Source organism: Dryobates pubescens, chromosome 29, assembly GCF_014839835.1.
Source record: "Dryobates pubescens isolate bDryPub1 chromosome 29, bDryPub1.pri, whole genome shotgun sequence".
NCBI classification, from domain to species: domain Eukaryota; kingdom Metazoa; phylum Chordata; class Aves; order Piciformes; family Picidae; genus Dryobates; species Dryobates pubescens.
The window spans coordinates 11,877,816-11,890,314 of record NC_071640.1 but is presented as its reverse complement, the minus strand read 5'-3'; the positions used below and the strand labels follow the sequence as shown (position 1 = coordinate 11,890,314).

The 12,499-nt window shown below is 55.8% G+C and overlaps 1 protein-coding gene across 1 annotated transcript in view; it reads left to right on the top strand.

Annotated features, from left to right (window-relative positions):
• Window positions 1-12,499, top strand: part of PNPLA7 (patatin like phospholipase domain containing 7) — a 205,163-nt gene that overhangs the window by 128,034 nt on the left and 64,630 nt on the right. Inside the window, exons 24-25 of the mRNA XM_054174554.1 lie at window positions 95-277; window positions 2,599-2,717. Of these exons, the coding sequence (XP_054030529.1) occupies window positions 95-277; window positions 2,599-2,717 (302 nt within the window). The remainder of the gene's footprint in view (window positions 1-94; window positions 278-2,598; window positions 2,718-12,499) is intronic.

Below are 12,499 nucleotides of genomic sequence, written 5' to 3'. Positions count from 1 at the left end.
ATGCACGCAGCTGCATGTCCTTCAGGACAAGCTCCTGGTCAGGAGCAGCAGGGAGCTGCCTGTCCCACGCTGTGGTGTCTGTTTCCTGCCGCAGCTGGAGCGGATGCTGGAGAACACGGCGGTGCGTGCCCAGAAGCAGCTGATCCTGCTGCACAGGGAGGACGGACCTCTGCCCTCCCGCACCGTGGAGTGGCTCAACATGAGGAGCTGGTGCTCTGCTCACCTGCACCTGCACTGCCCACGCAGGGTCTTCTCCAGAAGAAGCCTGCCCAAGCTGGTAAGAGATTCCTGCTCTGCTGCCTGCTCTCCTAGCTGTGGTAATTGATGCTACCCTGGGGAGGCCACAGGGGCAGCACTGGGTCCAGTTCTGGGCTCCCCAGTTCAGCAGAGACAGGGAACTACTGCACAGAGTCCAACAGAGGCTACAGGGATGCTGGGGGGCCTGGAGCAGCTCTGTGAGGAGCAAAGGCTGAGAGCCCTGGGGGTGCTGAGCCTGGAGAAGAGCAGCCCCAGAAGGGATCTGAGCAATGCTCAGCCAGAGCTGGGGGCTGGGGGGTAAGAGGCTGGGGCCAGACTCTGCTCAGTGGTACCCAGGGACAGGACAAGGGCAGGGGGCACAAACTGGAACCCAGGAGGTTCCATCTGAACAGGAAGAGAAACTTGTTTGGTGTGAGGGTGCTGGAGGCCTGGAGCAGGCTGCCCAGAGAGGTTGTGGAGTCTCCTTGTGTGGAGAGCTTCCAGCCCCCGCTGGCCATTGTGCTCCTGGGCAAGCTGCCCTGGGTGCCCTGCTTTGACAGGGCTCTAGATGATCTCCAGAGGTCCCTTCCAACCCCACCATGCTGGGATCCTGTGATTCTGTAGCCCAAGGCTCAGTCTGAGCTGTTGCATGATATTCTGATGTGCACCTGACTCATACAGGTGGAGTTCTCATCAAATCTGTTTGGCCTTGAATTTCTGGAGGAAACACAGAAAGCAGGGGCTCATGGCCTCTGTATGGATGCATGTTGGCTTTTTGATACAGCTCAGGCAGTCAACACCACCTGGAGGTCACACTGGTAGGGGTGTGTGCAGTGGACTCCACTGGGATGCTGTCCGTGCTTGGAATGCTACAGAATCACAGAACTATCAGGGCTGGAAGGGAGCTCAAGGCTCAGCCAGTCCCAACCCCCTGCCATGGCCAGGGACACCTCACACTGCAGCAGGTTGCTCACAGCCACATCCAGCCTGGCTGCAAACACCTCCAGGCAGGAGGCTTCCACCACCTCCCTGGGCAGCCTGTGCCAGGCTCTCACCACCCTCATGGGGAACAACTTCTTCCTCACATCCAATCTCAATCTCCCCATTCCTAGTTTTGTTCCATCCCCCCCAGTCCTATCACTCCCTGACACCCTCACAACTCCCTCCCCAGCTTTCCTGTAGCCCCCTTCAGATACTGGAAGGCCACAATTAGGTTTCCTCAGAGCTTTCTCCTCTCCAGACTGCACAACCCCAACTCCCTCAGTCTGCCCTCATAGCAGAGCAGCTCCAGCCCTCTGCTCATCCTCGTGGCCCTTCTCTGGACACCTTCCAGCCCCTCCAGATCCTTCCTGGCACAGAGGCTCCAGAACTGGCCCCAGAGCTCCAGCTGTGGTCTCAGCAGAGTGGAGCAGAGGGGTAGAGTCAGCTCCCTGGCCCTGCTGACCACACAGACTAAAGCAGAGCTGGAAGCTGACCTGGCTGCTTCCCAGGAACCTCAGAGCCTTTTCAAGAAAGAGAAATGGCTCCAAAGGAAAAACAGTGCTGGGAGGAGATTCCCCTGGCAGTGTTTGTCCCCTCTGCTTGGCACTGGTTAGGCCACACCTTGAGTGCTGTGTGAAGTTTGGGGCACCTCAGTACAAGAGGGACATTGAGGTCCTGGAGTGGGTGCAAAGAAGAGCAACTGAGGTGGTGAAGGGCCTAGAGAATGAGTCTGATGGAGAGCAGCTGAGGGAAGTGGGACTGTGTCATCTGAGGAAGAGGAGGCTGAGGGGAGACTTCTAGAGCTACCTGAAAGGACAATAGAGAGGCAGGTGCTGATCTCTTGTCCCAGGTGATAGAATGAAAGGGAATGGCCTCGGGCTGCACCAGGGAAGGTTTCAGATGGGGATGGAGTTCTGTGCTGCACTGGTGAGGCTGCACCTTGCACACTGGGTTCAGTTTTGGGCCCCTCACTCCAAGAAGGACATTGAGGGGCTGGAGGGAGTCCAGAGAAGAGCAACCAAGCTGGGGGAAGGGTCTGGAGAACAGTGCTGGGGAGGAGCAGCTGAGGGAGCTGGGGGTGTTTGGTCTGTGAAGGAGGAGGCTGAGGGGAGACCTCATTGTTCCAGGTTAGGAACAATTTGTTTGCTGCAGGAGTGGTCAGGGATTGGAAGAGGCTGCCCGGGGAGGTGGTTGAGTCCTTCCTGGAGTGTTTCACGGCGGTTTCAGTGTGGTGCCTGTGGCTCAGCGGCGAGTGCTTGCGGGCCGGCCCTGCGGGGTCCTGCATCCCCGTGTGCGCGGTCGCTGGAGCGCTGCTGCTGGCTGGCAGGGAGGCCTCTGCCCGGCCTGCGGCGTGCCCCAAGCCCTGCCTGTGCCCTGCAGATCGAGATGTACGAGCGAGTGTTCCAGAAGCCCCCGGACCGGCACTCCGACTTCTCGCGCCTGGCTCGCGTCCTGACCGGCAACGCCATCGCGCTGGTGCTCGGCGGCGGAGGGGCAAGGTAGGGCACAACCCCCACCCCGGGCACCCCCCTGGGCACACGGGGGCACCGCTGCCAGGCCCTGCAGCCTGCTCTCCCTGGGCTGTGGCGGCGCTGGAGCCTTATAGATGTGGTCATTCTGCCCCTGCTGCCCTCCATGAGAGCGGTGAAGCCCTGGAATGGGTTGTCCAGGGAGGTGGTTGAGGCCCCAGCCCTGGAGGTGTTTAAGCCCAGGCTGGAGGAGGCTCTGGCCAGCCTGACCAAGTGTGGGGTGTCCCTGCCCATGGCAGGGGGGCTGGAACTAGATGGTCCTCGTGGTCCCTTCCAACCCTGACTGATGCTGTGATACACCACCCTGAGCTGCTCTGTGCCTTCCTGCTTGGGTTGCTGCAGAAGGGGTGGGACTGGTTGTCACCTCCTGAGGCCTCTCCTACGTTGGGTTTAATAGCAGGAGGTGGCCAGGGCACTGAACGTGACACTTCTTTCTTTCCTTGGCTGGCACTGGGGATTCGTCACTCCTCTGGGTTTTGTCCTTTCTCCTCTGGGTTTTGTCCTTTCTCCTCTGGGTTTTGTCCTTTCTCCTCTGGGTTTTGTCCTTTCTCCTCTGGATTTTTTTCCTTTCTCCTCTGGATTCTTAACGTTTTTACCTTCTAGCATTTCAAGGCCCTCCCCCCCCAGCTCTTCAGAGTTGGGGCAGCAAGAGGAATGAAGTCCTTTAACGGGGGGATGTTCCCTGCTTTGTGATGCCCCAGAGGCCAGGTTCCTGACAGCCTTGCTGTACAGGCAGATGCATTTTTGCAGGCAGGAGGGGCAAGGTGTGTCCTGCACCCCCTCGAAGTTCCTGATGAGCTTTGGCAGGAAATTGTTCCTGAGCTTTGGGGTTGTTTTTTTTTTCACTTTGAGAGTTTATGTTGACTTCATCCTGAGAGAGGATTTGGTAGCCCTTCATCTCAAGGGAGCACTGCCTTGGTGGCTGTCTTCATCACCGTCTTCTGCAAGCCCTTCTTTCAAGCAGGGCTTCAAAATCCTGCTCCCAGAGGGAGCAGAAAGCTCATTTGCACACAGCCTGCCTGCTTAAGGCCACACAAATATCACAGATTTGTCTTTGGGCCAGGGTGTGCTTTGTTTGCTGCAGGAAGGGTTGGAGCTCCTCGGTGACAGCTTGTTCTGGTTAGTCACTTGGTGCTGGGACAGGCAGCACCGGGGCTGTGTCTGGGCGCCTGCAGAGGCGCCTGGAGCCCTTTGTCTTCCCCACCTGAGATGATTTCAGTGCTTCACTGTCCTCTGCAGACCAGAGGAGGGGACCTGCTGCTTCACCTGGGTGTCTCAGGAGGCTTCTTGTCACCTGGTGCAAAGCATCTGAGGAACATTTGTTCTCGTTAGAGGCTCTCTGACTTCTCTGTGTGGTGCTGAAACGTCTGCACGTCTGTGCTCCTGGCAGCACATTTTGCTCCTTCCCTCCCTTTCTTCCTTCTGGAAACACTGCTGTGGGTTTTTTTTTTGGCCAAACTATTTATTTATTTATTATTGTTGTTTGTTTGTTCTACTACTTGGTTTGCAAGCTCCCAGCTGCTGGCTTTCAAGAGCAGAGGTAAGGAAGAGCAGGGTTCTTGAGCCCGTGTGTTGCTCCTGTGTTGTCCTCCTCCGCCAGGCTGAGCCACTGCACGGCTCCTGTGTTGGCTGTGGGGTCTCTGGATGTGCATCACCCCTCCAGCAGTGTCACCACGTGCCATCAGCCATGAGTTTGCTCATTTCTCCATCCATGCAGTGTGGAGGACTTTTAAGAGGATTAAATGGCAGACTGGATCAAGACAATACTCTGTGCTGGGTTAGGAACCAGCTGGAGGCTGAGCCCAGAGAGTGGTGGTGAATGCTGCCACAGCCAGCTGGCAGCCAGGCACCAGTGGTGTCCCCCAGGGATCAGTGCTGGGCCCCAGCCTGTTCAATATCTTTATTGATGATCTGGATGAGGAGATTGAGTCCATCAGCAGTAAATGTGCAGATGCCACCAAACTGGGGGCAGGAGTTGATCTGTGAGAGGGCAGAAGGGCTCTGCAGAAGGACCTTGCCAGGCTGGGCAGATGGGCAGAGGCCAACAGGATGGCATTTAACAAGTCCAAGTGCCAGGGGCTTCACTTTGGCCACAACAACCCCAGGCAGAGCTACAGACTGGGGGCAGAGTGGCTGAGAGCTGCCAGGCAGAGAGGGACCTGGGGTTGCTGATTGACAGCTGCCTAAACATGAGCCAGCAGTGTGCCCAGGTGGTCAAGAAGGCCAAGGGCATCCTGGCCTGCATCAGGAACAGTGTGGCCAGCAGGAGCAGGGAAGTCCTTGTGCCCTGTGCTCAGCACTGCTGAGGCCACACCTTGAGTCCTGTGTCCAGTTCTGGGCTCCTCAGTTCAAGAAGGACATTGAGAGACTTGAAGGTGTCCAGAGAAGGGCAACAAAGCTGGGGAGGGGTCTGGAGCACAGCCCTGGGAGGAGAGGCTGAGGGAGCTGGGGTTGCTTAGCCTGCAGAAGAGGAGGCTCAGGGGAGACCTTCTTGCTCTCTGCAACTCCCTGCAGGGAGGTTGTAGCCAGGTGGGGGTTGGTCTCTTCTCCCAGGCACCGAGCATCAGAACAAGAGGACACAGTCTCAAGCTGTGCCAGGGGAGGTTTAGGCTGGAGGTGAGGAGAAAGTTCTTCCCAGCAAGAGAGATTGGCCATGGGGATGTGCTGCCCAGGGAGGTGGTGGAGTCCCCATCCCTGGAGGTGTTCAAGAAGGGATTGGATGTGGCACTTGGAGCCATGGTTTAGTTGATCATGAGGTGCAGGGTGATAGGTTGGACTTGATGATCTTTGAGGTCTGTTCCAACCTTACTGATTCTGTGATTCTTCCTTCTCTGAAGCCCCACTTCTGCCACAGGCTGAAATGGTTTTCCTCGGGTTGAGGCTGGCCCATGGCTGCTGGGAGCGTTGTGCTCTCAGTGGAAGGGTACAGGATGCTGTTGCTGTGGTTGAGTTGTCTTCCAAACTGTGGTTAGATAAAAGGTGTGGATTTCTTAAAAGGTTTTTCTTTAGAAGTGAGAATATTGTTAAGACCCTGGGGAAAGGACAAAGTTACTCTGAACTCCAAAAGTCTGCCTTTGGAAGGTCAATGTAAGTTGTTAAGTCCTCTCTGGACTACCAGGGGAGCTTCAAGAGATGATGCATTAGGTACTTGGAGTCATCCTGTGATGAAAGCCTGTTCTGGTTTAAACATCTTGATGAGTCCTGCTTGGACTCTTGGTACCCTTTGGGTAATACAGAATCCCAGCATGGTGTGGTTGGAAGGGACCTTTGGAGCTCACCCAGTCCAACCCTCTGCTCCAGCAGGGCACCCACAGCACCTTGCCCAGGAGCACAATGCCCAGGGGGGGTTGGAAGCTCTCCACACAAGGAGACTCCACAACCTCTCTGGGCAGCCTGCTCCAGGCCTCCAGCACCCTCACACCAAAGTAGTTTCTCCTTCTGTTCAGATGGAACCTCCTGGGTTCCAGTTTGTGCCCAGTGCCCCTTGTGCTGTCCCTGGGCACCACTGAGCAGAGTCTGGCCCCAGCCTCCTGCTCCCCACAGCTCCTTTATCTCTTGCTGAGCATTGCTCAGCTCCCCTCTGGGGCTGCTCTTCTGCAGGCTCTCAGCCCCAGGGCTCTCAGCCTTTGCTCCTCACAGAGCCTCTCCAGGCCCCCCAGCAGCTTTGCAGCCTCCACTGGATTCTCTGCAGCAGTTCCCTGTCTCTGCTGAAGTGGGCAGCCCAGAACTGGACCCAGTACTCCAGATGTGGCCTCACTGGGAGAGGGGGGAGGAGAACTTCCTACTACAAAAAGCAACCTCCTACCTTGTGCCAGCAGCATGAGTCACAGTGGTCATGAAGCCCCCAGGGAGCTCAGTCACAGGGTGCTGTGACTCCACCAAGCCCAACTCTTTGAGTTGTTATTTTGGGAGTGTTTGTCTGGCTTCCCAGTGACAGGAGGTTGGGGAGCCTTCACCAGAGCTTTCACCTAGTCATTATCCTTGTGGTTTGTCATGACAAGAGGCTCAGAGGAGCTAAAGGTTTTTCTTTCTCTCGGGAGTGCAAAAATAAAACAAATCCCAGTGATACAGTGCTATAATTACAGCGTTTTGCCTGTGCTGGGTGCTAACTTCATGCCAGAGTTTGAGGGAAGTGGCTTTGTGTTGAGAGAGGGAGCAGCTCTGCAAGGGAGCCGGGAGGGAGCGGTGACACATCAGCCCCTGCAACAAAGGCAGCAGCCCGCCCAGAGCTCAGCCTCCTCACCTTCAGCCGGCCCACCAGCAGCCCACCCTGCCTCTGGCGTTGGATGCTCTTAGCGAAGCTGCTTGAAAGCTGCAATTTACGGGGAGGAAATGAGCCAGGAGCGGTTGGGAATCTCTGGGGCTTTAAGGGGAAAGAAGCCAGAGAGCTGTGTTCTTTCAGGAGGGAGACCTCAGCAAACTTGGGAGATGCAGAGAATCACAGAATGGGTTGGGAGGGACCTCAAAGGTCGTCCAGCTCCAAGCCCCTGCCATGGGCAGGGACACCTCCCCCCAGCACAGCTTGTTCAGGGCCTCATCCAGCCTGGCCTTCAACACCTCCAGGCAGGAGGCAGCCACAGCCTCCCTGGGCAGCCTGTGCCAGAGTCTCCCCAGCCTCACTCTCATGAATTTCTTCCTCCTCTCCAGTCTCAGTCTCCCCTCTCCCAGCTCAAAGCCATTGTTCCTCATCCTGGCACTCCCAGCCCTTGTCCAAAGTCCCTCCCCAGCTCTCCTGGAGCCCCTTCAGGTACTGGAAGGCTGCTCTGAGGTCTGCCTGGAGAGCAGAGAGGCAGAATTCCTTCCCTTGTTCTGCTGGTCACATTTCATTTGATGTAGCCCAGGACATGGTTGCCTTCTGGGCTGTAAGTGACCATTGCCAGCTCCTGTTGAGTTCATCATTAACTGACCTCGTTTCCTCTATCCTCTCCAGGCTGCACAGCCCCAACTCTCTCAGCCCCATAGTGAGGGTGCTCCAAGCTCCTGATCATCCACCAAAAGACCAAGGTCAGGTGCAAGGCAGGAAGGTCTGGCTTCCAGCACTGCTGCTGTGGGGAAGAGTGCTGGGAGCTGTAGTTGTGCAAGCTAACAAGCAAAGAAACAAGCTGGAACAGCCTCAAGTTGCAGCAGGGGAGGTTTAGGTTGTACATGAGGAACAATTTCTTCCCCAAAACAGTTGTGAAGCCCTGGCCCAGGCTGCCCAGGGCAGTGGTGGAGTCCCCATCCCTGGAGCCTTATAGATGTGGTTCTGAGGGAGGTGTTTTAGCAGTGACCTGGCAGTGCTGGGTTAAAGGTTGGACTCAGTGATCTGAAAGGTCTCCTCCAACCAAACAGTTCTGTGCCTGTAAGTTGTCTAGCACCCGAGACCTCTTCTGGACTGCCCTCTTTGGTTAAGAGAAAAGTAGGGTACAAAAGCTGAGGGATGGCTGTGTGATCCCTGCAGGCAGGGAAGGCTGCACAGGAGATGTCTGAGCTTAGGGACTCTTCCAGGGTGCAGAGAAGTAAAGGCTCTTAGCCCAGCACTGAGGCTTGGGCACACACCATGGGCTGGAGCAGCTTGGCTGGGAGCTCCCTGGTGGAGCTGACATCTCATAGCCCAGCTTCCAGAGTGTGCTGAAAGATCCAAGGAACACAAAGCTGGAGGTTTGCAGTGATAAAGTGCTGTCCTTGGACATGGCCCATGCTGAAGCTTCTGTTCCTGCCGTGCTGGTGATGCAGCTTCTTGCTTATGAAGCCCTGATGTTCAATCTGGGGCCATAACAGAGCCTCCTGGGGAGGCTGTGGGAAGTTTTATGGTGCAGGTGCCTCAGATTCACTTCCAGCAGTTCAGGAAGATTAATTCTTGTTCCTCAGCTAAGACTCATAACTAAGGAGAAGAGGCTTTTTGCTGCTGTCAGTGGGAGAAGCCTCTGCATGGGCACTGTGATGAAACTATCACTGCAGAGCTGCAGCCCTGGAAGAGCAGGGGGTGAGCTCCTAAGATCAGTTGCTGTACCTCAGCTAGAGGGTAGTAAATGAAGCTGTGAGCAGCAGGATGAGGGAAGTGATTCCCCCCTCTCTGGTGAGACCCCCACCTGCACCACTGCCTCCAGTTCTGCTGCCCCCAGCATAGGAAGGACCTGGAGCTGCTGGGGAGGAGGACACAGAGATGAGCAGAGGGCTGGAGACCCCCCTCCCCTGTGGGGCCAGGCTGGGAGAGTTGGGGTTGTTCAGCCTGGAGAAGAGAAGGCTCCAGGCAGACCTCAGAGCAGCCTTCCAGTACCTGAAGGGCTCCAGGAGAGCTGGGGAGGGACTTTGGACAAGGGCTGGGAGTGCCAGGATGAGAAACAATGGCTTTGAGCTGGGAGAGGGGAGACTGAGAGTGGAGATGAGAAAGAAATTCTTTGCAGTGAGGCTGGGCACAGGCTGCCCAGGGAGGCTGTGGCTGCCCCCTGCCTGGAGGTGTTGAAGGCCAGGCTGGATGAGGCCTGGGGGGAGGTGTCCCTGCCCATGGCAGGGGCTTGGAACTGGCTGATCTTGGAGGTCCCTTCCAACCCAACCCATTCTGTGAATCTCTGAACCTCTGAAGCATGAGGGGAGTTGCTTTTTAAAGCTGTGGCTGAGGGGCACAGGCAGCCAGGCCTGGTGCTGTGCTCAGGACGTGCAGGGGGAGAGGGCAGCAATGCAGGAATGTGCTGCCTCCGGGGACGTGCACTCAGGCTCCCCGCAGGAAGAGCACAGAGCACTGTTGTTCCCCCTGGGATCCTAAACATACTCAACATGTAGATTATAGAAGGGATGAAAGAAAATCCCATGGGAATCTCCTGGTCTCTTGGTGTTCCTCACATAAGCTGGAGCACAGGAACTGTTTTTCAGCTCCTTTGGTGGGTTCAAATCTTTACATGAGTGGCACCCCCTGGGTGTGAGGGACAGGGATCTTTGGAGCCAGGATATGCTGGGGCTACAAGTTCCTTGGGCTGGAGAATGAAAGTAATGCTTCAGATCTTGCTCATTGATGTCTTCTCTGTGCTTCCTTTGCTATCTAAATCACATCTAATCTCTTAACCCTTCTCCTTTCCCCCCCTGGCCATGTCTCTGTCCTCTGAGTCTCCATTTTCCCTGATACAACCCAACCCTGAGCTTACCCAGGTTCTGTGTCTCCTTTGCACTCTGCTCTCATTCCTGCTTGGCTTCTTTATATCCCAGCATCCCAGCATGGTGGGGGCTGGAAGGGACCTCTGGAGATCATCCTGTCCAATGCCCCTGCTAGAGCAGGGCACCCACAGCAGCTTGCCCAGGAGCACAATGCCCAGGGGGGGTTGGAAGCTCTCCAGAGGAGACTCCACAACCTCTCTGGGCAGCCTGCTCCAGGCCTCCAGCAGCCTCACACCAAAGAAATTTCTCCTCCTGTTCTGATGGAACCTCCTGGGTTCCAGTCTGTGCCCAGTGCCCCTTGTGCTGTCCCTGGGCACCACTGAGCAGAGTCTGGCCCCAGCCTCTTGCCCCCAGCCTTAAGCCCTCGCTAAGCCTTGCTCAGCTCCCCTCTGGGGCTGCTCTTCTCCAGGCTCCACAGCCCCAGGGCTCTCAGCCTTTCCCCCTCACAGAGCTGCTCCAGGCCCCTCAGCATCTCTTCAGAGCCCAAATCTGCCCTTTACTTCCTTTCTCAGGCTTTGCTTTCAAGCCTTCTCTCAAAGACTTAGTGCGAAATGTGTAGTTTGACAACAGCTTCTAACCCTCCCAGGGGTGTCCTTGGCACCTTGGCAGTAATGCACTTGGCTCTGAAGCAGTTCTCAGCTCATGCTGTGAGCTTCAGCACCACATTGCACTTTGTAAATAGGTTATTGACAGCAGTGGCTAATGCTGCTCTTTCTGGAGTCCCCTCCACTTTTGATCTCTCATAAACAAACTGCTTGCAAAAATGTGTAAAAAAAACAAAGGACCCCCCCCAAAAAAACCCCAAACAAACCCAGCCCAGAGGTTCTGATTCTCTGAGGTACTCAGAGCACACAGTCTGACCAAAAAACAGGTTTGTTCTGAAGTAAATTAGGGAACAAAATTGCTGCTAAACCCCCTGTGCTTCATCCTGACATTGCCTGGGTGTCCCAGGTCTGAGGCAGATCCTCCCTTGCCTCTCACCAGGGCAGAAGGCCAAGGGCATCCTGGCCTGCAGCAGGAACAGTGTGGCCAGCAGGAGCAGGGAGGTCATTGTGCCCTGTGCTCAGCACTGCTCAGGCCACACCTGGAGTCCTGTGTCCAGCTCTGGGCTCCTCAGGTTAAGAAGGACATTGAGAGACTTGAAGGTGTCCAGAGAAGGGCAACAAAGCTGGGGAGGGGTCTGGAGCACAGCCCTGGGAGGAGAGGCTGAGGGAGCTGGGGTTGTTTAGCCTGCAGAAGAGGAGGCTCAGGGGAGACCTTCTTGCTCTCTCCAACTACCTGAAGGGAGGTTGTAGCCAGGTGGGGGTTGGTCTCTTCTCCCAGGCAAGCAGCACCAGAACAAGAGGACACAGTCTCAAGCTGTGCCAGGGGAGGTTTAGGCTGGAGGTGAGGAGAAAGTTCTTCCCAGAGAGAGTTGTTAGCCATTGGGATGTGCTGCCCAGGGAGGTGGTGGAGTCCCCATCCCTGGAGGTGTTCAAGAGGGGCTTGGATGTGGCACTTGGAGCCATGGTTTAGTCATGAGGTCTGTGGTGCCAGGTTGGACTTGATGATCTTTGAGGTCCCTTCCAACCTTGGTGATTCTGTGACTGGCTTCTGCTCACTCAGCTGACACCGTTCCCTGCTTTCTACTCACGCAAGAGAAGAGTGAGGAGTTCTGGCAATTCCTGCTTTTTCTCTGCCCCTGCTGCACCCAGGCAGAATCCATGGCACCCAGGCAGAATCCATGGCACCCAGGCAGAATCCATGGCACCCATGGTTCCTTTCTGAGGGCTTGCTCAAGCCCCTGTGGTGCCATGCAAGGCCTCTGCTTCCATTGCTGGAGCAAGACAGGTCCTGAAGAATGTGCACTGCTGAAGGCAGCCCATCCCTCGTGCTGCTGTGGCTGTGAAGGCTGTCAGCAAATGGAACTGAAATATGAGAGAAGCCTGAAAAATGCTTCCTCCCTTCTTTCAACTGGGAGAATGAAGTTAACCACCCAGCACCTGCAGCCTGGCAGTGGCCAATAACAGCTGATGAAGCAAGATGCAGGATGGAGGTGTCAGAATGATGGAGAAGAGACTGAACCTGCTCTGTGTCATGGAAAAAAAGAAGCCAACACCACCAAACCCAGCCCTGAATGCTTGAAATAACTTCCCCCCAGCTCCCTTTCTGCAGAGTAATCCCTTTGTACACCAGCCCAAATCTGTCTTTTGACATTTGGAAGGGCAGCAAGCTGGCAGCCCCCAGGTTAATCCTGGTGACCTTTGCATTAGTCAGCCCTTGCTCCTCACCCTGCTTCGTGCAGGGCTGCCTCCCTGCTCTGCTAGGAGCTTTTCAGAGGCAGGGGAGCTCTTTGCTGACCTCTCTGTGTGTGTGCAGATAGATGTCTGGCTTCATGCACACTGGAGATGTGAATTTTGCCTTTATGGTATCCTCTTTTGAAGCTCAGATTGCTGTATGAGGGTGTCAGAGCTCGGAGTGACTCCTGGAGGTGTGTGGAGAAGGGGCTGGTGCCCTGCCTGAGCTCTTGTCACGAGCAGAGCATCCAGCACCACGTGCAGAGCAAACCAGACCCAAATCTGGAAGTCTTTCCTCTGCAGGGAAAAGTGGGGAAAGCAGGGGGTGGTTTGGAATAGCTGCTG